We start from the raw sequence: 24,400 nt of genomic DNA on the forward strand, positions 1-24,400 counted from the left end.
TTGTCCTCACCAAAAATGACAATGGTAAGGAAGTTGCACTCCAAGAAAATGATATGCATAAGGTTGTTGCCGATTATGAAAAGAAGTGGAAAGAATGGAAGATGGTGTAAAAGTATCTTCAACAAGATATTATGATCAAGACCTTAATATTCTTGATGATAAACGTGTGCACACATACACAATAAGAACTCTTAGAACACTTGTGCACAAAAGCACAACCCACTAAATCTAACAAATGCACAAAGGCATAAAAGAATGAAAAAAACACTTTATTAATCACTTGGGCTTTGACCCAAAGCATAAATGAAATACAAGGGGAGGACCCCCATTTATACAGAGGTGGAGACCTTGGAGGGGCTCCACTTCTAGTCGTTGGAGGGGCCCAATGACTAGAGGTTGGGTCCCCCAAGGTACACACTAACCTAGGTTTATAAAAAAGAAAATAAGAAATAAATAAAAAATAAAATTACAACATATCCAAAAAATGGATATGTGCAAAATGACTAAACTACCCCTCCGACTATTACGACAAATATATATATAGGTAGATATATGTACATATATATGAAATATATATGTGCATGTATCTTCCTATATATATATAAAATATACATACAATTACATTGATTCGGTATTACAATTTAACACCCCCCTCAAACTTAGGGCATGATGACCGAAAGTTTGTCAAGAAGGAAGTTGAACCACGAAGAATATAGTGGTTTAGTGAAGAAATCTGCCAACTGATATTCTGAAGTTACATATGAAAGATTTATTACTTCTTTCAAATAGGCTTCTCGAACATAGTGACAGTCCATCTCAATGTGTTTAGTCCGCTCATGAAACGTATAATTTTTGGCAATATAGATTGAACTCTTGTTATCACAGCATAGCTTGGTGGGCCCTTCTATATTAATCCTCATGTCTTCTAATAGCTGATGAATCCATACAATCTCCATGATAGTAGTTGTCATGGCTCGATATTCTGCTTCAGTTGAGGATAGAGACATTTTTTGTTGCTTCTTACATCTCCATGAGATCAGCGAGTCTCCTAAAAACACTCAAAAACCAGTGGTGTATTGACGGTTATTTAGGTCACCTCCCCATCAGAGTCAGTATAAGCAATTAATTTTAATTAAGAAGAAGAGGATAAGAATACTTCCTTAATAGTGTACCCTTTATGTATCTCACAATCGACAAGATGGCCCTCATGTGAACTGATGTTGGTGCATGTTAGAACTGACTTGTAGTATGAAAAATATTTTGTCTAATAATACTCAGATACATCAATGATCCCACAAGTTGCCTGTAGGAGGTGGGATCGGAGAGAGGAGTGTCATCATCAATCTTTATTTTAGCTCCTACTATAGCAGTAGTACTTGACCTGTCAATAACCTCACATGCAAGCTTAGTTTGAGACCAAAAAATACCCTCTATGAAAGTATGTCACTTCAATACCCAAAAAATAAGCTAGAAATCTCAAATCAGACATTTCAAATCTATCCTTTAAAATTGATTTTATGCTTTTGACCCCTTTAGTATCACTTCTGATTATTAGCATATCATCTACATACAAAAGCAGAATGGCAATCCTTGCATTGGTTTTTCTAACGAACAAAGTACTGTCAGTGAAACAGGATGAAAACCCATTTTCTAACATTACGGAGTTAAACTTATCATACCAAGCCTTGGGAGCTTGTTTTAAACCATAAAGGGTTTTTCGAAGGCGAAGCACTTTCCCTTTGGGAATCTTCATTCCTGGTAGAGCATCCATATATAACTATTCATTTAAATCGTCATTTAATAAGGCATTGTTAACATCCATTTGATAAATGTTCCATTTGTTAATTGAGACAACGGTGATGAGGCATCGAAAGGGGCAAACATTTTTTCATAGTTAATCCCATATTCTTAACTATATCCCTTTGCAACTAACTGAGCTTTATATCTCTCAAGAGATTCATCGCTCTTAGTTTTTACCTTAAATACACATTTGCACCCTATTCTTTCTTACCTTTAGGAAGAACTTGAAATTCCCAAGTTTTTGCCCTTTTGAGAGCTGAAAACTCACATTCCAGCGCTTTCAGTCACTTATCATTCTTTTTGGCTTCTTCGAAGTTTCTAGGTTCTACATAGGAATGAATGGCACTAAGACAGACTCTTGTTTAGGAGTAAAGGAGAATCTAGAAGGCATCTTTCTATTTCTCTCAGTTCTTCATAGATTTTTATCATTTGTTGAATTGGAACCACTAGGTTCACTGTATTTTTCAATCGCACTCCTAAAATTGTTTTTGTCTCTATGGGCATATGTTATAGGGTCTCTCGATGCCCCCTTCATCACTATGTTGGGAGAAAAGAGGATGGAAGGGAATATTTTCTTCGTCTTCTTTATCATTGGCCTCATTAGGAGTGAGTTTATCGTCACTATCATCATCATGAGCTCATAATTCAAATAAAAAGAACATATAAGTTATCATTCTTAATATCATAACAATGAAACTCTTTTTGGGTTTCGAAATATCCAAGAAAGGCGCAGGCAATGGCTTTCGGTGAAAGCTTGTCGTTATTGTCAATAAGAACAAAGAAAGCATTTGCAACCGAAAATTCCCAACCGACTATAGTCGGGTTCTTTGGTATACAACATTTCAAAAGGCGAGATATTGTTCAAGTTTTTCGAAGGTAGCCGATTTATTAGATAGACTGACGCTAAAACAACTTCAGCCCAAAAACCCTTTGGAATGTTTTGACAAATAAGTAGAGTTTGAGTTGTCTCTATTATGTGTCTATGCTTTCTTTCGACTAATCCATTTTGTTGAGGGGTTTTCGAATAAGATCTTTGGTGAAGAATACCATGGCTTTCAAGATAATTTTTTAATTCACTTGAAAGGTATTTTCCACCAAAGTCAGTTCTAAAAAATTTTAGATCCCATTAATTGATTTTTAATCATCATATGATAGGTTTTAAAAGTCGAAAAAACTTCATATTTGTGTTTAAGAAAAGAATTCCAATAATATCTCGTGTAGTAGTCAACAAAAATAACATAATATGCAAAACCTCATTTTGACAAAACAGGTGTCGGTCCCCATACATCCGAATGGACAATTTCAAAAGGTCTTGTTGTAAACATAGATCTTTGACAAAAAAGTATTTTTTTTATTTTCCCAAGTATACAATCGTTACAATTGAAATCACTTTTACATAGACTTTTAACAAAAGGTAAATGAAAAAATTTTACAATATTTGGATGTCCAAGTCTCTTGTGTCACACATTAATATCTTTTTGTTGGACAACATTACAAAATGGGTTCTTTGGAATTTGAAGAGAATCGAGGTAGTAAAGATCGCCCTTCCTAGAGTTTTCCCCAATCAACCTCCCGGACCGGCGATCCTATATCCAACATTTGTTAGATGAAAATTCTATATCACACCCATGATCCGAGAGTTAAGAAACCGAAAGTAAATTTAAGTTTAATTTAGGTATAAATCTAATTTTTGGAATAAAAAAACTTTGTTTTTCAAAATTTCCAAATCCTTTTACTTCAAGAGATGTTTCATTTGCGGTTGAAACAAAGGATGGGAAGCAATTATTTGAGTAATCGAAAAAAGAACTCATACTTGGAGTCATGTGAAATGAAGCAGTCGAATCTAAAAGCCACGATGTCTTACCAGGAGGAGAAGAGGTTGACATTGCGGCTCCGGAAATAGCCCCTTTGAGAAGAGGTTGAAGAGCGTCCACAATTTGTTGTAAGGAGAGAGCTTCATTTGAAGATGATGAGCACTCTTCCTTTTGATGTTGGGATGTGGTAGCCATGGCTAGCAACATCTTCCATTTCGGACATATTGGCTTGATGTGTCTCGGTTCCTTACAAAAGTAGCACAAGACCTTGCTATAATCCTTCTTTTCTCCTTGACCGCTTGAACTTTGGTTTTGATTCTTGAAATAAGGAGGCTTGTAGGTCCTTAAATTGCTCCCTGGTCTTGAAACGGCATTAACACCTTCATTTTCTTCATTATTGGAAGGTGTTGCTAGAACACTTGGGTTATTCTTAATTATACCCATACGTGTCTCTTCCCCACTTAGTTTAGTAATTACATCTTCAAGAGAGGGAGAAGTGAAGGCGGATAGGATAGACGATCGGATTTGTTCAAATTCGGGCCTAAGCCCATTCAAAAAATTGAAAAAATAATCTTCTTCTAATTGTTTGTGGCTAAGCACAATAGTCTCTCCGCTCCATTTGGGTTCAAGCATGGCAAGCTCATCCCAAATGGAAGACAACTTTGTGAAATACTCTCTAATAGTCATTTCATTTTGTTGAAGGGTGAAGATAGTATTTGTGGGACAAATCCCTTGAAGTGTACATTTTTTTCAAGGTATTCCCACGCTTGAGAAGCTTTCTTGAACTTTATAATGTTGGCATTGATTCTTGTCTCTACGGACGAGAAAATCCATGAGAGAATTTTGAAGTTCCTCATCTCCCATTCTTCATGTTTTTTGCTATAATCTTCAAGAGCCTTGGCGCTTTCTTCTCCTTCAAGAATTTTTATTTTTCCTCTCTCCATCAAGGTGATCTTAGGCTCTGGTTCGAGAATCGGGCCTTGGACATAGCCCCAAAGCCCTTTTCCTTTAATATGTCTCTATATTTCCTGCCCAAACGTGATAGTTGGAGCCATTAAGTTTTAAGCCAAGAGATAAATGGGAGTCTTTTTCACCCATTGGAGAGGAGAAAAGAGGAAAAAAGATAAGTACCTCAAGAGATTTTTAGATCTTTCTTGGTTGAAGAATCTTCTAAAGTATTGAATGAACGAAAGGATCCACCCCCAATCACCAAATATTTGAGGGCACGTTTTTTGAGGCACTAGAAAAATATGAGAATCCACACTATCTTTCTTTCTTCAACCTTGCTCTGATACCATGTAAAAGTATCTTTAACAAGAGACTACGATTAACACCTTAATATTCTTGATCATAAGCACGTGCACACATGCACAATAAGAACTCTTAGAACACTTGTGCACAAAAGCACAACCCACTAAATCTCACAAATGCATAAAGGCATAAAAGAATAAAAAAAATATTTTATTAATCACTTGGGCTTTGACCCAAAGCATAAATGAAATACAAGGGAAGGATCCCCATTTATATAGAGGTGGAGACCTTGGAGGGGCTCCACTTCTAGTCGTTGGAGACCCTCCAACGGTCACAAATGTGATTGTTGGAGGGACCCAACGACTAGATGTTGGCCCCCCCAAGGTACACACTAAAATAGGTTTATAAAGAAGAAAATAAGAAATAAAAGAAAAATAAAAAATATAATAAAATGAAATTACAACATATCTAAAAAATGGATATGTGCAAAACGACTAAACTACCCCTCTGATTATTACGAGATATATATATATTATATATACGTAGGTAGATATATGTCCATATATATGAAATATATATGTGCATGTATCTTCCTATATATATAAAATATATATATATAATTACATTAATTCGGTATTACAATTTAACAGATAGGTCATTCTAAAATCATGTTATGACTCATAAATAGTGTGGACATCAACAAGTGTGCGAGCTTGGCAAAAGATGCATGAAAGTATCTTCAAGACATGTGCTCCCTAAAGGATATTGCACGTGTGTGCAATCTTCAAAACAAAGTAATGAATATAACCCAAGGGGATATGAGTATACGAGAATACTATAATGCACTATCCCCCTTTGGGATAAAGTAGTCATTCTTGAGCCCGTGGCATTGTTATCCAATGGACATTGAGCTCCGTGAAAAGCAAGTGAAGGCAAAGTACGTATATCAATTCATTAATGGGCTTAGGCTAGAGTTTGAGAGTACTAAGTCCGTTCTTCTCCGTAGAGGTGGTATACCATTTATTGTATAAACACTTAAGAATGGAATATGGAGGATAATAGACTAAAGAATCATGCTATAAAAGATGAAGATTTTGTATTAGTGAATGGGGATTTAGGCATACGGAGCATTGTGGGGCATTGGTCATGACCTGAAAGACCATGTCTAGGCCCGAATTCAACTCATGTTCTTGGAAGCTTCCTCGTTTTGGGAGGGCCTCCAATGATCATGAGACCAAGAAGAAGATCGTATGCCACTATTTCCATGAACCAGGTCACATCAAATCATTTTGCCTCAATAAGAGAAGAGAGGAAAAAAAATAAAGGAAAGTGGCATATGTGGGATCTTCATTTAAGAAAAAAAGTGTTAATGAAGGCTCAAAAAGCATTGCATCAATGGCACTTTCCCAACTAATGGAGGCTCTACAACTACTTTTGAAGAATCAATAATCTTCACTCTATGGTGTTGCGGTGTCCACAAAAATTTATCCTGGTAAGTCTTCTTGGATTCTTGATTATGGTGCATCATTTCATAGGACTCCCAATGAGTCAAATATCATATGAATGTTATGATAATCCTAATGAATCCTATGTATCCACCATTGGAACTTCTTTAAAAATCAAAAGTTTTGGTATTTTGAATGATTCTTTTAAAAATAGCAAAACTTCTATATAACAAATGTTAGAGTATTGCCAAACTTGAATTTAAATCTCCTATCGGTTTATCAAATCTCCGACCATGGATGTAAGATCATATTTTCACCTAATGGTTGCTTGGTGCAGGATCTCCAGTCCGGGAGGCCGATTAGGCGAGGCCACAAAAGAGGGGATCATGGACGACTTATACTTACCCAATCAAAATTGTATAACTATGTTGAAAAGAAATATATAGAAAATTGACATAGGAGATTAGGACATCCAAGTATGTCTAAATTGTATTTGTTCTCGTTCAGTGAAAACTGTAACAAAAAATATTTGGTTTGTAAAGATTATATCCTTGAAAAAATGAAATTATTACCTTTTGAACCTAGCAATTTTGTTTCTAAGGAGTAAGGAGTCATTTGAATTAGTACATTCAGATATATGGGGATCAGTGCCAGTAACATCCAAAGAAAGAGTTTCATATTATGTTATATTTGTTGATGATTATAGTAGATTCACTCGGATATACTTTCTTATACTCAAATCTGAAGTATTTACTTGCTTTCAAAAATTTCACAACCTTGTTAAAATCAATTCAAAATACATTAAGATTTTTCGATCTAAATCCAAGGGAGAATATTTATCTAACAATTTCAAGAACTATGTTGACGATCATGAAATCACACATCAAAGATCTTGTCAAAATACCTCACAACAAAATAGCTTAGCCGAAAGAAAACATCAGCATATTACTGAAACTACAATGACCTTGCTTATTTCAAATAATGTTCCTAAAAATTTTAGGGCCGAAGCCACTCTTATGAAGGTCTATTTAATCAATAGAATGTTTTCACATCTTCTCTTAAAAATATTTCACTCATTGAAAAATTGTATGAAATCTCTCCCAATTACAAAAGGTTTAAGAGTTCTTTGTTGCAAATGTTTTGTCTTCACCAATAAAAATGATAAACCTTTGGCAAAGGCTATTATTTGTGTGTTTTGGGGATATGCCAAAAACCAAAAAGGATATAGATGTTATGAATATAATCTTAAAAATGATAAACTTTATGTTTCAAGAAACATTACTTTTCTTGAAAACGGAAATGAATTTGATAAAGATGAGTCTAAGGAAAACTATAAGTATTCGTTTTTTTTATCTAGTCAGTAAGCATGATGCCAATGTTGATGATGATCAACATGAGTATGAGAATGACAACAATGATGTTCATGACAATGATGTGTGTTAAGATAAGTCGACCTCTTATAGTTTTACTTAAGGCTAATTTTGGTATTCTCTAAATAATGAGGGACCCATATGTAATTTCTTTCTTATGGTTGATCTCTATTTAAACAAGTAGAGATTAGACCTAAATGAAACATTGAGACGTCTCTCTCTATCTCTTTTTCTTTCTCCACATGGTATCAAAGCCATCGGCCTGGGGGGGGGGCATGACTTTGGGATCTATGCCAAAGCGTGTGTGAAGGGTACCAGATTGTGTGAAGGGGCATGACTTCGGGGTCTGCGCCAAAGCGTGCGTGAAGGGTACCAGATCACATGAAGGGTCATGACTTCGGGGTCTGCGCCAAAGCGTGCGTGAAGGGTACCAGATCGCGTGAAGGGGCATGACTTCGGGGTCTGTGCCAAAGTGTGCGTGAAGGGTACCAGATCGCATGAAGGGGCATGACTTCGGGGTCTGCGCCAAAGCGTGTGTGAAGGGTACCAGATTGCGTGAAGGGGACCACACCTAAGGTGTGTTCGAAAAAAAATGGGGGAATCAAGTCGTATAGTTCTGATAACGGATCTGCAGTCTGACAAATGTCATGACTCAGATCTGTAATCAGATCTAAAAGTCGAGGTGGAAGTATGGGTTTCGGTCGACCAAATCTGGTGGATATGTGTACGGTGCAATAATGTTGGCGTGGGTGTGGGTGACGACCAGATTTGTCGTGGATCAGTTTTTTTTATGTTCTGGTTGTCGTGTGAAGAAAAAAAAACAGGGATTCTTATATTGTCGTGGATCTGCATATTCTTTTGGATCTGATCGTATGTTCAGGTTGCTGTGAAGATTAAAAATCTGATATCGCCATTATTTTTTTTAATGTTCTGGCTGTCGAGGAAAAAAAAACAGGAACTCTTATAGTCGTAGATCTGCATATTTTTTTGGATCTGATAGTATGTTCAGGTTGCTGTGAAGCTTATATCATCATTTTTTTTATCTGCATATGGTTTTCTATCTTATGTCCTGGTTGATTCAGATCTGATCACAGATCTGGGTGTTGTGGTGAAGGCAAATCACTATAGTGGATCGGTACATTGTGGAGCAGGTCATTTATGAATTGTGACAAAGTTTATTTCTTATGTGCACGAGGACATCTACTGCAGCAGCGTCAGTGGTTGTGGCTCCTTAGTTCGTGTTATTCATTATGGGTGATGCTCAAAAATTTGATTATAAGAATGAAGCTATTGGGGAATATAAAGCATTTGTCAATCCCTTCTCCTATAGTTCTTCCGTGAAATTAAATGAAACAAACTATGCAAGGTGGTCCAGAACCTTTATGATGTCCGTGTATGGACATCGTAGAAAACATATTCTATTGGAATCTGAGCCTAATGATAAAACAGGAAAATATAATACTTGAGACGAAGATAATGACATTGTTATGTCATGGATCATGAATAGCATTGAATCTCATATTGCAGATGGCTTAATTTATTACAATACGGCTAAACAGATGTGGGACAATCTTCGAGATGCGTACTCTCAAGAGACTAATGTGAGTCGTATTCTACAAGTTGAACAGGAAATATATAATTTACAGCAAGGTGATCAATCATTGGCCCAGTATTATGCCTCTGTTAAGGCAGCCTTTGAAAGACTGAATGTTCATCGGCCTCTGTGTTGCTCAAAACAAAAGGATCATCAAGAACAGACTATGGTTGCTCGGTTCCTCATAGGTCTATCATCAGAGTTCTCAGTTGCAAAAGTTCAAATGTTGACCGGGTCTGATGTTCCTATTTTTGCTGATGCATACAATCGATTGAGTAGACTTGTCATCTCTCTTCCACAATCTCAACCTGCATCTCAGTCATCTGCTTTAGTTGTACCATTTAGCTATGGACGAGGAAATACTATGAATGTTAGAAGCAGAGGTCGTGGAAGAGGTATGAGAGGTAGAGGCAAACTCCAATGTACCTATTGTGGAAAATATGGACATTTAGAAGATCCTTACTGGGATAAACGTGGACGGACTGCATTTTCTCCATTAAAGCCAAATGTTCCAAAAGCTAATGCTACAAAACTGGAGGTGGAGCATTAAAACGATTCTCCTAGTGAATCTATCACTCGTACCCGTGCAGAATATGAGGAACTGGTTTCTCATCGTGCTTCAACTTCCTCTTCTCTTGTTGCTGGTGTGGCCTACTCTACTGGAGATCATCTTTCTCCCCATGATAGTAAGTGGATTGTTGACGCCGGTGCATCTAGACATCTATGTGAAAACTCTCAAAAAAATTTAGATCTAAAGGTTATTACTGCACATCGGGGAGTCTCATTAGTTGATGGGAGTTCCTCCCCGGTTATTGGTCAGGGAAATGTCTTTATATCATCTTCCTTGCAGTTGAAAAATGTCCTTCATTTCCTCAAAGTTTATTATCAGTGAGTTGCCTTACAAAAGAGCTAAATTATAGAGTGATATTTGATCTTGTGTGCTGTCATTTTCAGGATTTGCTGACGGGGAAGAAGATTGGCGGAGGCTATGAAGAAAATGGAGTCAAATATCTACATCACCCTGTGGGAAACATTTATGCTGCAGTCGATTCTTCCTCTAGTACTGTCCAGTGGCATTGTCGTCTCGGACATCCTTCATTGTCGAAGCTTCGAAGTGTCATTCCTCAAATTTTGTCTACTACATCATTCAGTGTGAAGCATGTCAGTTGGGCAAGCATCATCGGAGTTCGTTCCCTTCTAGTCAGAGTCAGTCCAGTCATAAGGTCTTTGAACTTCTTCATGCGGATGTATGGGGTCCCAGTAAGATTCCTACCAGGACCCAATGTCGTTATTACCTTGTTATTGTTGATGATTTTTCTAAGTTGTCTTGGGTGTTCTTAATAAAAGAAATATCTGAAGTTTCTAGTATCCTAAAATCATTAGTTATTGAAATAAAAACTTTGTTTGAATCTGTTGTCAAGATTATTCGCACTGATAATGCCCTTGAGTTTAAAACCAAAGCACTATTGCAATTTTATCGAGACCATGGCATTCAACCCCAAACCACTTGTGCCTACACTTCCCAACAAAATGGGGTGGTTGAGCGAAAACAAAGGCACCTGCTTGATGTAGCCCGCAGACTTATGATTCAATCCAATGTTTTTGCTTCATATTGGGGTGATGTGGTTATCACAGCCTATTATTTGATCAACTGCATGCCTTCATCATTCGTGGAAGACCAAATTCCTTTGCACATCCTGTATCTTAATACACCTCTCTTCTCTCTTTCACCCAAGGTATTTGGGTGTGTTTGTTTTGTGCACAGACTCAGACCTGACCGTGATAAATTAGCCACTAAGTGTATGTTTATAGGTTATCCAAAGAATCAAAAGGGGTATGGATGTTATGATCCGATTTCCCGTCGGGAGTATGTCAGTGCGGATGTATCTTTCTTGGAGTCTATTCCATATTATTCCAGTACTGGTGCTTAGTTGCAAACTGATCAAGATGACTCCTTTCCTCTTCTTGTTCCTCCTTTTCCTTTGGAATCGGTGCCCCCATTACCGAATCCAACTCCACCTACCTCACGGTTTCACAATCCTCCATTGGTGTATGCGCGTAGAGCTCCACCTCCTCCAGTGCCTACATTCTCTTCTTCTCCAGAGGTAAGCATTCTGATAGCAATGACGCTCATGTTGATGATAACAGGCCAATAGCTCTACGAAAGGAGACACGACAATGTACCTTATATCCTATGTCTCAGTTTGTGTCAGATGCCAGAATTGGTAATCAGATGAAAGCATTTATCTCAGCCTTATCTGTTGAAACTATTCCTCTGAGTTATCAAACGGTCGTTCTCGATAGCAGGTGGAAGCAGGCTATGCAAGATGAAATGGATGCTTTACTATCTCAATAGACATGGGACCTTGTTGATCCCCCAGTGGATGCGAACATTATTGGATGCAAATGGGTATATACCATTAAGTACAACTCAGATGGTTCAATTGAAAGATATAAGGTCAGGTTAGTAACAAAAGGTTATACTCAGACATATGGTGTTGATTTCTTTGAAACATTTTCTCCCATCGCGCGGATGGGCACCATCTGTCTTGTTCTCTCGATAGCAGTTCACCATGGATGGAGTTTGTGTCAACTAGATGTGAAAAATGCATTCCTATATGGGGATCTGTCTGAGACAGTATACATGCAACAACCTTCTGCGTTCGAGGTTGAGGGGGAGTGTCAGAAGGTGTGCAGATTAAGAAAGGCGATATATGGGTTGAAGCAAAGTCCTCGTGCATGGTTTCAAAAGTTGTTTGATGTGATGTCAAAGTTTGGTTTTAATAGGTCTGCGTCAGACCACACATTATTTATTAAGAAAACTAACTCAGGCTTAGTCGTTATGGTGGTATATGTGAATGACATCATCCTTACAGGAGATAACATGAAAGAGATTGCAGCTACAAAGGCTCATCTTCAAGAACATTTTGTTACCAAAGACCTTGGTTCACTTAGATACTTTCTGGGCATAGAAGTGGCCCGGAGCAGTGAGGGAGTGGTTTTGTCTCAACGGAGGTATGTTCTTGATCTATTAAAAGAGACAGGAATGTTGGGAGCTAAACCAGCAAATATTCTCATGGATCACAAAGTTCATTTATTGGATGAGGGGTCAAAACCCGTCGATAGCAGGAGTTGTCGCTCGTTGGTAGGGAAGTTATTGTATGTGACAGTGACTAGACCTGATATTGCTTTGGTTGTAAGCAAGGTTAGCCAATTCATGGAAAAACCGACAGAGGTACACTGGAATGCTACAATGATGATACTCATGTATTTAAAATCTTCCCCTAGAAAAGGGTTATTATTCAAGAAAGGGGTACTTTGGAGGTAGTTGCTTACTCTGATGCTGATTATGTTGGGTCTGTAGAGGATAGAAAATCTACCACAGGATTCTGTGTATTTGTGGGAGGTAACTTAATTTCTTGGAGAAGCATGAAGCAAATTGTGGTCGCTAGGTCGAGTGTCAAATCTGAATATGGGGCTATGGCCCAAACTGCAGCTGAATTGATGTGGGTTCGAACTGTGTTGACTGATCTTCAAGTGAAGGTTTCATCTTCTATGGTGATGATGTGTGATAACAAGGCGGCTACATATATAGCAAATAATCCAGTATTTCATGAGAGAACAAAACATATTGAAGTTGACTGCCACTACATAAGAGAAATGGTTCAAGCTGGACATATATCTACCAAGCATGTAATCTTTGAGGATCAAGTTGCAGATATTTTTACAAAGCCTCTTGCCAGGTCCACTTTCTCAAAATGTTATGGCAAGCTGAGCATGATTGATATTTATGCTCCAGCTTTAGGGGGAGTGTTAAGATAAGTCGACCTCTTATAGTTTTACTTAAGGCTGATTTTGGAATTCTCTAAATAATGAGGGACCCATATGTAATTTCTTTCTTATGGTTGATCTCTATTTAAACAAGTAGAGATTAGACCTAAATGAAACATTGAGACGTCTCTCTCTATCTCTTTTTCTTTCTCCACAATGTGCATGAGAATGATAATAATGATACTCAAGATAATGATGTACATGAAAATGTAGATAAATCTCACAATGACATGCAAGTTTATACCTATCATGTTGAGAATCATCCACCATATGCCTTAGAGAAATATTCCCAAAACCAAAACTTAGAACAACCTAGCGTTAAAAGATCAACAAGGATAGCCAAAGCACCTAGTAGATGTGTGTCCTATGAATCCTTCGAACCAACATGTAGATCATGTCTCATGGTCATTCACTCATATATTGAATCATCTTCATATAATGAAGCTAAAAATCACCAAGTATGGATTAATGTTATGGATAATGAATTAGGGGCCTCAAAAAAAGCTAAAACTTAGAAAATTAAATCCTTACCATTGGAAAAGAAACTCATAGGATGTAGATGGGTTTAGAAAGCCAAGACCAAATGTGATGAATCAATAGAAAGATACAAAGCAAGACTAGTAGCTAAAGGATATAGTCAAGAGTATAGCACAAACTATGAAGAAACTTTTGCCTTGTTAGTTAGGATGACCACTGTTAAAACTCTTATAGCTATAGCATCGATTAGGAAGTTGCTTATTTATCAAATAGACGTAAAAATTATTTTCTTAATGAGAATCTTAACGAAAAAGTTTATATGTAACCCCCTCTAGGATCAAAGTTGGCACATGGAAAGGTCATTCGCTTGCGTAAAGCCTTTTATGGCTTAAAGTAAGCTTCATAAGCCTGGTATGATCGATTTAGTAGTGTAATGGCTCAAATGGAATTTAAATCATGTTATACTTACACGGCATTATTTGTTAAGTCTTCTAATGCAGATATGTTGATTCTACTACTTGATGTTGAGGATATGATGATCATCACATGGTAACAAGTAGGGAGTTAGTCACATCAAAGATATCCCAAAGGCTAATTTTGAAATGACAGATATTGATTTTCTTCGTTATTTTTTTTATATAGAGGTGCACCTTGTGGTTATCTCTTGTCACGAACTATGTATGCAGTTGAGATAATAGCTCGATCTGGAATTACTAATGAAAAGAGACTTGATACTCCGGAGGGCATATATATATATATATATATATATATATATATATATATATATATATATATATGTGTGTGTGTGTGTGTGTGTGTGTGCATATACTATGTATATGCATGCATATATGTATTAGGTATATGTATAGATATATACAAAAATAATTTTTTTATTTTTAATGCCCTTTGAAGGGCATTTTTGTCATTTGGTTGGGCTAGCCAACTAGCGTTAGAGCTACCTAACAGCTAGCTCTCCTTTCCCTTTTGTATATAAATGGGACTAAGTCCCTTGTATATGTAGGAATTCTTTGTGCATTTGTGTATTAGTAAAATATTGTTTTTAAGAGTGTTTGTGTGTGCTCTCTTTGTCCCTTAGTGGCTCTTGTTATTGTGACAATAGTGGCTTGTGTTTGTGCCTCTTGTGAGGTATGTGGGCCCTTTCCCCATTCCATTACAGCCTCCTCCACATGAGAAGGATCCCTCCTGATTTCCTATTCCCAAGCCTCACTAAGAAGTCACAGTCATGCCAAAAACAATTGATGAACATCATATCTACCCTTTCCTATTTCCACCATACCCTACCACTTCTGCAACGAATTACATAGAAATAGCCGGTGATCTTTGGCACATAAACCATAAATATTCCAAGACAACTTGCTTTTTTAGTTAAAAGGCTATGCTCTATCCTTCAGCCCCAAGGACTCTTGATTGTTATTAACTTCTAGGGCTTTCAATTCTTTGCTCAGTCAAGCCTCCCTTTTCCTTGATAGTGTACCCAATTGCTCCAGCTGGGCCATCATTCATTCCATTTATTGATGATTGCTACAACGGTAGAAGCATCCAAACAAATCCCCAAAAGGATGAGGGCTTCATTCAAACTGCAACTCATAGGATCTAATAATCCAATCTTTAATTCCCCCATGCAACTGACCATCAACAACCCCACCCTCTGTTGTGCCAACAACAACTCACATGATTATAACCAAGAGAAATAGTAAATTTTAGTCTTTAAAGCAAAGAAATACATTTGATTATTCTTCTATAAAACATAATTGCATACTAAAAAATTATCCTTTAACTTTCTATTATATAAGACTACAAGGATCAAAAAAAAGAAAGTAGCTAGGAAGTCATATGAACCAAACACAAAAGTCAAGCATAGTAGATTAAAAATAATAATATCTTTCACTGTTGCCAGCATGACATAGACTATGGTATCAAATGCATTGCTGACAGAATTTATGGGGACTTGAACTTTTCTCTTAATTGACAAAAAGACAAAAGAGAAAAGAGTGAACCAAGTAGGGCTGGTAAGCGAGCTGAACGGACCGCACAGAATCACAGGTATCGTTCAGTTAGTGGGAGTGCATGAGCTTAGCTTAGCAAGTAAGATCATGAATCACGAGTCCTGTGATGGTGAAGAAACTAGCACTCTGTAATACCCAAACTTTCAAAACCATTTTGTCTGCTTCTGTTATTAAATAAAATATTGATTTTTTAAATCAAATCAATTTCTTTTCAAATATTCATGATGATATTTTGGCAGTTGCTCATCATAGCATTTTTTACTGAAAAGAAAGAAATGTAAAAAAAAGAGTAATTGAAGTTACAAATTTGCCTATAAAATGTGTGACACAATATATGAAAAAAAAACTGTAATAAAATATTTAATTGATGTTATAAGTTATAACTGTAATTACGAAAAAGTATTTTATTACTTAAGGCTGGTGATGGCCTTTCTCCAGTCATTTCAAATAAATTTTAAATATAAAATTAAAATATTACATAAATACCATCATTATTCACTTTTTAAATTAAAAAATAACATGACATTCCATATTTATAAAATGTATGACATTTTATATTATGTTACATTATATATAAAACATTTTATTATATATTTATGGAGATGAGCCGAACAGCTCGTAAATGACTCGTTAAGATGACGTGTCGAGCCAAAACGAACATGCAATGTGTACTTGTCTTGGTTAGACATGCCGAGCCAGTTCATGTACGGCTCGTCAGCTGAATGAGCTGAACATCAATGAGCTTGGGATGAGCTGAGCCGAACCACGAGCGGCTCGGTTCCTTTACCAGCCCTAGAACCAAGTGAAGAGATTCTTATATGAATAAAGGCTACCAAAAGCACGAACCCTCGAACAAACCACAATGCAATAAACTATTCCACTAATAAACATGAATGGATAAAGATGAACATAGTAAAAAGGCCTAGCAGCACTGCCATTATTCGCACAAGATTTTGCTAAATTGGCAGATCAAACATGGCATTCTATTACATTGTTGACAGGCTTTAGTCCACATGCACCAGATTTTTTACGACTAAATGCAAACAGGTTTGAGGAAAAAAACACTTAAGTTGTCAAACTTTCACAGACATGCTAACCTGACGCTTTTGATCATGGGAGCAGCTTTCCCTTTATGATCCAGCACAACTAAAATTTTGTTGAACCCAGTAAGAAAGAGAACAAAGATAAAAGATCACAGACAAAAATATAAAATCTTTCAGCAATGTGATTGAAGCACTTGGCAAATCAGCTTTGGCCACATCCACAGGATGCCCACAATCAGCCACTTGTACAGTGCACATAAGGTTTCCCACGGTGAAAGCAAGTTTTCACGAACCAATGAGCTATAAACCAAGAATGATGTCCGACAGGTATAAGCAGGAAGACGACCCCACAAAAATGTCACCCCCAAACAACAACAACAACAACTACGCCTTCATCCCAAAACAATTGGGGTCGGCGATATGAACCAACAAAGAAAATCATTCTGGGTCTTACACATGAATCCTTCGCCTCCATTCATTTCTATCCAATGCCATGTCCTCGGTGAGGTTCAAAGCATTCATATCCTTTCCTATCACCTTCATCCATGTCTTCCTAGGCCTACCCCGACCTCTTTTAACTAATATATTTTCCCATTTCTCCATCCTTCTAACTGGAGCATCATTAGGCCTTCGTCGAATATGTCCAAACCACCGTAAACGATTCTCTCTCATCTTATTTTCAATGGGTGCAACACCTACCTTCTTACGTATCTCCTCGTTCCGAATCTTAGCTTTTATTGTATTTCCACACATCCATCTCAGCATACGCATCTCAGCTACACTCATTTTTTGAATATGATGTCTCTTGGCAGCCCAACATTCCATACCATATAGTAAAGCGGGCCTAATAGTCGTCATATAAAACTTTTCCTTCAACCGCAATGGCATTCTACGATCGCACAACACTCCAGTTGCACTCTTCCATTTCATCCACCCAACCTTTATCCTATGATTTACATCTCCATCAATTTCTCCATAGTTTTGAATGATAGATCCCAAATATTTGAAAGAATCATCCACCGGTATTTCTTGCTCACCAAGCTTCACTACACTCCCATCTCTATCTCGTTGCATACTAAATCGACATTCCATCAAAAATGTCACCCCCATAACGACAAATTATATATCCAAATAACTAATGAGTAATAACATTGACAGCACTTACCTCATTGACACCAGGCAATTTGAGCCCCATATTTGCAGCTTGTTGCGGTGTACTAGCTAAGTACACAGAAGCCCACTGTGTAGAGCCAAACAAAGCACCATCACCAGAGGAACACTGAGACTTTAAAAGTTCATGTACACAACCCCAGTCCTGTGCTACATCGTCCTTCAGTACTTTGTTATCTTTAATGGCAAGCTTCTTAGCAAGAAACCCACTAGCTCCTTCTTCCAGCACTTTACCATGACGTCTGTGCCCAATAAAAGAATAATAATGAAGTGACAAATCAAGAGCATTTGCATAAAAAAGAAAAATAAAGCATTACCTTCTTACAGGACGACAAGCTTGCAAATAATTTTCTGCACCTGAAACTGCCTCGCTAACTTCATTACTTATTGTGGACCCTACCCAATGTATCCTTTTTCTCCAAGCTTCTGTGCTGCAGCCTTCTGGTGCCTGACTTTCAATGCACTTAAAGAGACTAGGAAGGTCGACCCCAGAACCATCGAGCTGTTCCTGGAATATCAAAAGGCATTCATAGAAAAATCTCATCAACATATTTACAATTCAAAAAGCCCATGATAATGGTGAAATAACAATTTGTTAGTAATCCATGTTCCCACGTATCCATTGCTTTATAATTTTTTTCAGAGAAAACTGTGTTCATTCCAGGAAGGAAAGAGAAATCATTTTCATATGAATAGACCATGTCTTTAATTTTCCCAAGTTATGCATGGAACACCAACTTTTTCTGTTAACAAACAACACAATTAGCACTAAGGTATAAATGACTATAAAGTGATTGGTTGAAATGATCAATCAACCTCAAAGCAACTTGGGCATAGAGCAGGAAAAGAAAGAGTTATTCCCCATTCCCCACAAATATGAGTTGCATATATATTGCTCATCAAGGTTTCAGGCCATGCTTAGAACATAAGAAAGATTATAGAAAGATGGAAAGCATCATCTTCTGAAAAGTTTCCACATACAAAACTCGTTCAATTAGTCTTGTGGGGTGGCAGCATACACCCATAATTGTATTTCTGAGCAGACAAACATACAACGCGTGCATGTATACACATTCATAAACTTTTATTTTAGAGTATATGTGTGCATTATGTTGGTACTGTATATTTATATATATACACGCACACATGCAGACACAGACAACCTTTTTGCATACAAGCAAATGTGCACCTGCACACATGAAAAGCTGCAATTTATGCATAAATACGTGGATAAATGCATAAATACGTGGATGCATACATATGCACTGTTGAATGCACATATGTAAATACAAACATGCTTACCTAAATGCATATGCATATTCATATGCATATATACAAAGATATATGGATATACATAGGGGTGGCAATCGTGTCGGGTTGGCGGGTCGACCCGACGGGTTGGCGGGTCAGCATACCTCAACCCGAACCCGACCCGTTTATTAAATGGGTCGGCTGTGGCAAACACGAACCCGGCCGGTTTAATAAACGGGTAACCCGACACGACCCGCAAACCCATTTAATAAATGGGTTGGGTTGGGTAAACGGGTTCTCAGGTTCGCTGGTCAGGTTGGCGGGTCGGGTTGGCGAGTCGGTTGACGGGTCGGGTTGACGGGTCGGGTTGGCGGGTTGGCATACCCCTAACACGAACCCGACCCGTTTAATAAACGGGTTAGGCGGGTCGACCCGTTTATTAAACAGGTTCATTTTTTCCAAACCCGAACCCGCCTAAGAGGCGGGTTGGCAGGTCGGGTTGGTGGGTCGTGTCAGGTTTTGCCACCCCTAGATATGCAAAGATACATAAATTTTATGTATTAATTTCAAGACTAAAGACAGTATGCCCTCTGATCAATTATGTAGCTTCAACAGTTTGGCATTAGGTTTTTGGATGAAGCTTCAGAGTTTAAAGACACACATATTAGTGTGTTACAGCTTAGATTACCAGCATACTAGTAGAACCTATACTTACCAAGCAACTCACATCAAGCATTCTACAACCAGCAAACCTGGTGACCACGGTTAGGACTATGTATGTCCAATTCCTGAAAGAAGCAATGAGGATAGCTCAAAGCTCGAAACATCCGGAGTGGCTCATGATAGAAAAGGCATGTGAACTATATCAATGTGAGGTTCAAACATATTGATTTAATCACCCAAGACAGGATGGGCACAATGGTCAACTAAAATCCATTAAAGAGGGGCATGATGTCCTCTCAAATGCCTAGCTTCCATATGTGAATCATATAAAAGCACATGTTTCCTGGATTCAAGCTACCAAAAATTTTGAGAACCATTGGCAATCAATCACATGTACCAAATGCAGCAAAAAAAAAGTCCCTATTTCTTCAAATTTTCTGAAAGGAAAAACCTAGATGAAGCTGTCATATAATTGAGCTTGTTTGTTTCCAATTTTTCTTATCTTCATTTTGTGCCTTCATTTTTGTCCTACATGACTCCACAAAGCAACTATTTTTCTTTGAAGTACAATTCAGAAAGAAACTAAGATCCATCCAATAGACCTTGCAAAAAGTTCACGCTTTCATATTTTGACTGAACTCACCATCATCTGCACAATAAAATTTCTTTCTCAGTCTCTTCAATGCCCTTCTGGCCTTGTGACTTTTAAAAAGAGGGATTTTGAAGCCATGACTCATGACTTGATTACCCATACATATCAAAGGACTCACTATCACCATCCAAGTCACATTCAGAGAGGACCAACACCTGAGTAACAAACGCGAAGATTGTCCGCTACAATATAGGCATTCTGACAACCCTTTTCTAAATATTTTTGTTCCCAACTTCCCATGATTATGAGGCTCTGTCTTGCAGTACTCACTCATACATGTGAATATTTACAAAGCACTTTCAACTCATGAAATCAATACATATAAAAACCTCACATATCAGCTGGTGAACTCCGATCTTAAACCATCCAAGATCTAATATAAACTAGTTTTCCCTTCTTTTAAACCAATCATTTTCCAACAATTGACTCCAGTCACGGATGCAAGATGCCAGTTAAGCAAATTGACCACACTTTCAACTCATCAAATTCAAAGGCCGAAGGTCGAAAGCCAAGTAGGAGAGAGAAGACCTTTCCTTTCATAGGATCTGCTTTGAATCTCAAAAGAGTAGGAGCAGACCGACCCGAATCGATCAGAGCATCAATCGAGGTCCGAAGGCCAAAGCTTATCAACTCATCGTCTCCGAAGGCCGAAGAATCGATTTGGATCGAATCTGCTCCTACTCTTTTGAGATCCGGAGCAGATCCTACAAAAAAAGGATATCTCTCCTACTTGGCCTTCGGATCCAATAAGTCGAAAAGCTTATTAGCCTTCGGATTCGATGAGCTTATGTGATCTGACAAAGAGCTCTCTCTCTCTCTCTCTCTCTCTCTCTCTCTCTCTCTCTCTCTCTCTCTCTCTCTCTCTCTCTCTCTCTCTCTCTCTCTCTCTCTCTCTCTCTCGGCCTTGGGAGATGAAAAGAAAAGCTTGAAATGAAGATAGGTCCCCCCAAACACCCCCCTGGTGGTGAATCAGAGGCTGCAATGCATTGAGATGTGTTGCTACTATTCAATCAAAAGCGAAGCTAAGGAACATCGCCAGAGGTTTGAAGCATTTGCAGAAAGAAGGAATCTTCCTCCAATGTTCCAAAACTTGACTCGACCAAGTCAGGAGTTGTATCTCTAATGAAATAAAGTGTCAAAAAACAATGTCACAAAGTGACTGCAAGAAGGCACAATCACATAAGCACAATGTCTCTAATTGACAAGATACAATATGCCACAAAGAACAAACACCAAACACACACAAAGAAGAGGAGAGAACTTAAAAATAATAAGGAATTTATTATTGAAATGCTTGAAAAAGCATTGAAAAGAGATGGGGCAAAGACCCCATGTTTATACACAAAATGGGACCCAAGGGGGCTCCCATAGAGTCGTTGGGGGTATCCGAACAGCTCTAATGAGGGCCCCTTTTGCATTATTTAATGAAATAAAAAAAACTAAAAATAAGAAAAATAAAAAGAAACTAAAAATAACCCTATTGGACACATGTATTTACATTAAAAGGAAAAGACTAAATTTCCCTTAGTAGGTATTACAAAGGATTGAAGGAAATAATATATATATATATGATATACATATATTTTAACAGTATCCACTCCATGAAAGGGAAAAGGAGTGGCTCTAAAATTGGGATTGTCTCATTCAAGTTATCTAACCCCCGCAACCAAGAGGGTTGATACCTCTTTGAGTTTCGTCAAGCGAGCAATGAAGCATTTTTCATTCTGTTTTTGCATCTCGCTATGTTGACGAAGTGAAATTCCACAGCTAGGGGAGGAAGGAAGACAGAAAGTGATGGCACCAAGTCCATATATATGTTCTAATGCTTAAAGACAAGTGGTGATATCTTCGCTCTATACATTATCTTCCATCAGACAGGTGTAAGGCAACGACCGAGGCAAGGAAGAAAGAGAGCCCACAGAAGGTGTAATTTAGATTACACTGCTACTTCCAATTCTTATTCCTCTTCCCATGCTAGTTGAGAAAGGGAGAGGCCTCAAACCTGTTAACCCTAATTGTGATTCTGTAGATAGGATAGGCATGGAAATACCACCAGGAATCTTCTGTGGAGTACTAGTCGATAGAGAAAGGTTGATCAACTAAGTACTCATCTTTGGGGTCAGTGGCAAGGATAACTCCAATTGTATTTATAGGTACAGCTACGGTTTCATAGTCATCTCCTCTATCACAACCAAGATAAGGGTTTTCCGCCCATGAGAATTTGTTTGGCAGGGTGTCTAGTCGAGAATGAGAAAGGATTGATAGAGAAGTATAGGAGCACATCCCTTGTCCGAATCTGGATCGGTATATTCACTATGATTGATTTATCCAGCTGCTAGGGAGGAACATCAATCTCGCACTACCTTACTTCCAGTGACCCCTACCTTTTCCACTTCGCATATGTGTTTTTTATTTTATACAGAGTCAACCATCAGTTTCATTATATCACGTTCTGTTCGAGTTGGCGATGAAAAGTTTAATGAACTATCAATTTTTTTGCTCACCATCAAGAAGCTCAACAAAGTTGCAAAGTGATTATCAAGATTAAATAGGAGTTCATATTAAATCTCAATGTTGAGACACGATTTTTAGCACTGGCCTGATAAAATCAAGACTTTGCACGTAGTTCAGCACCCCATGCAATTATTTTTCAAAAAAAAAAAGACATTGATTATAGAACCTATCTCACACAAGAACTTAATTTGGCATGCACGTCCATATCATCATGACATCACACTTCATAGACACTATCAAACCTGTTTCCTTTTTATGATCTTTATTGCTTGTTTTCTATTTACTTTTGTATTTCTCACTTTACAAATTTGTCCCTTATTACATTGCATTTCAATTTTCAACTAAGATTTAAACTTATTACTTGATGCCTTTAATCATGATAACCAAGGTTGTAAGTATTGTATCGTTACCCGTATCAGTCGGGCCCAAAGTAACACCATATTGTATCGTATCGTATCGTATTGTATTGTATCGTAAATTTTTAATAAAAAAATCAGAAAAAATAATAAAAAATAATAACCATATCACATGAAACAATGATAAATTATACAAAATACAACCATAAAATCACATATGAAGCATTTATATCGCCATGAGCTGCTATGAATGGCATGCATATTGTATCAATTAGGCCTAAAGTAACAATACTTAAAACTCTGATGATAACTATAATTGTTTCTCAAGAACCTTCACTTAACATATTATTCATGTTGTATTGCTTTAGATTAGGAATTTTGGAAGTACATAATCACATATATAGGGTTTAGCTAACCTTAGTAACATTAACGTTAGAAGTGTCCAACTGATTGGAATGACCAAAATACTCTTAAAAACAATAACATTTTCTACAATACATAGTTACTTTCTGAAATCAAAAAAGTTACTTTTTTCAATTTCAAATTACTAAAGTACACCTTATTACTTTTATAAAATTATGTTTTGACTCTTTGTTTCCCTCCAAACAAAATACCCACTCTACCTCTAAAAGTAACTATGCATTTTCAAAAATGTTAATGCTTTTAAAGGTGTTTTGATCATTTCAATCAGTTGAATGAATGGTGTTACAATTAATGATAACTAGTTTCAACTTTTAAAGTAGATAAACCCAAACACATACATACACAATGCATAACCCAATGCCAATGTCCTAGTCTTACAAAACTCTTGTTTCATAAAAGCTCCATATCGGCTATCCACCACTATGGCTGCTGATCTAACTATGCTTTAGTGCCCAAACATACAAAAAGGGATCATTACACTTAATTACATCAATTAGCAAAGAGAGAGGGGGGGGGATGAAAATGACCCCAAAAAAAGACTAACCAATAAGAGTGCACTCTCCCTCTCTAAATCATCAAGGACTTCTTCCCATTGTTCTACAAATGTTTTCATTTCATCTTCCACAGCCATGTCCAGCTGCAAATGGGTGAAGAAACAACAATTAATATCAAAATAAAATATTTGCAACAACAAAATATAGCAAGCAAACTGTACGATG

At 37.3% G+C, this 24,400-nt stretch overlaps 1 protein-coding gene across 4 annotated transcripts in view; it reads right to left on the bottom strand.

Annotated features, from left to right (window-relative positions):
* The window catches only part of LOC149813720 (protein CHROMATIN REMODELING 20-like), a 104,823-nt gene that overhangs the window by 75,409 nt on the left and 5,014 nt on the right, over positions 1–24,400 (bottom strand). For all 4 annotated transcript variants that reach the window (XR_016428235.1, XM_089991343.1, XM_089991345.1 and 1 more), the window contains exons 5-7: positions 24,226–24,318; positions 18,140–18,330; positions 17,818–18,064 (exon numbers count right to left, since the gene is read on the bottom strand). Coding sequence is in view for 3 of the 4 variants with exons in the window: in XM_089991343.1 (XP_089847469.1) it covers positions 17,818–18,064; positions 18,140–18,330; positions 24,226–24,318 (531 nt within the window). In the remaining variant the exon portion in view is untranslated. The remainder of the gene's footprint in view (positions 1–17,817; positions 18,065–18,139; positions 18,331–24,225; positions 24,319–24,400) is intronic.

This window comes from Nuphar pumila, chromosome 16, assembly GCF_984573655.1.
Source record: "Nuphar pumila chromosome 16, dmNupPumi1.hap1.1, whole genome shotgun sequence".
NCBI lineage: Eukaryota > Viridiplantae > Streptophyta > Magnoliopsida > Nymphaeales > Nymphaeaceae > Nuphar > Nuphar pumila.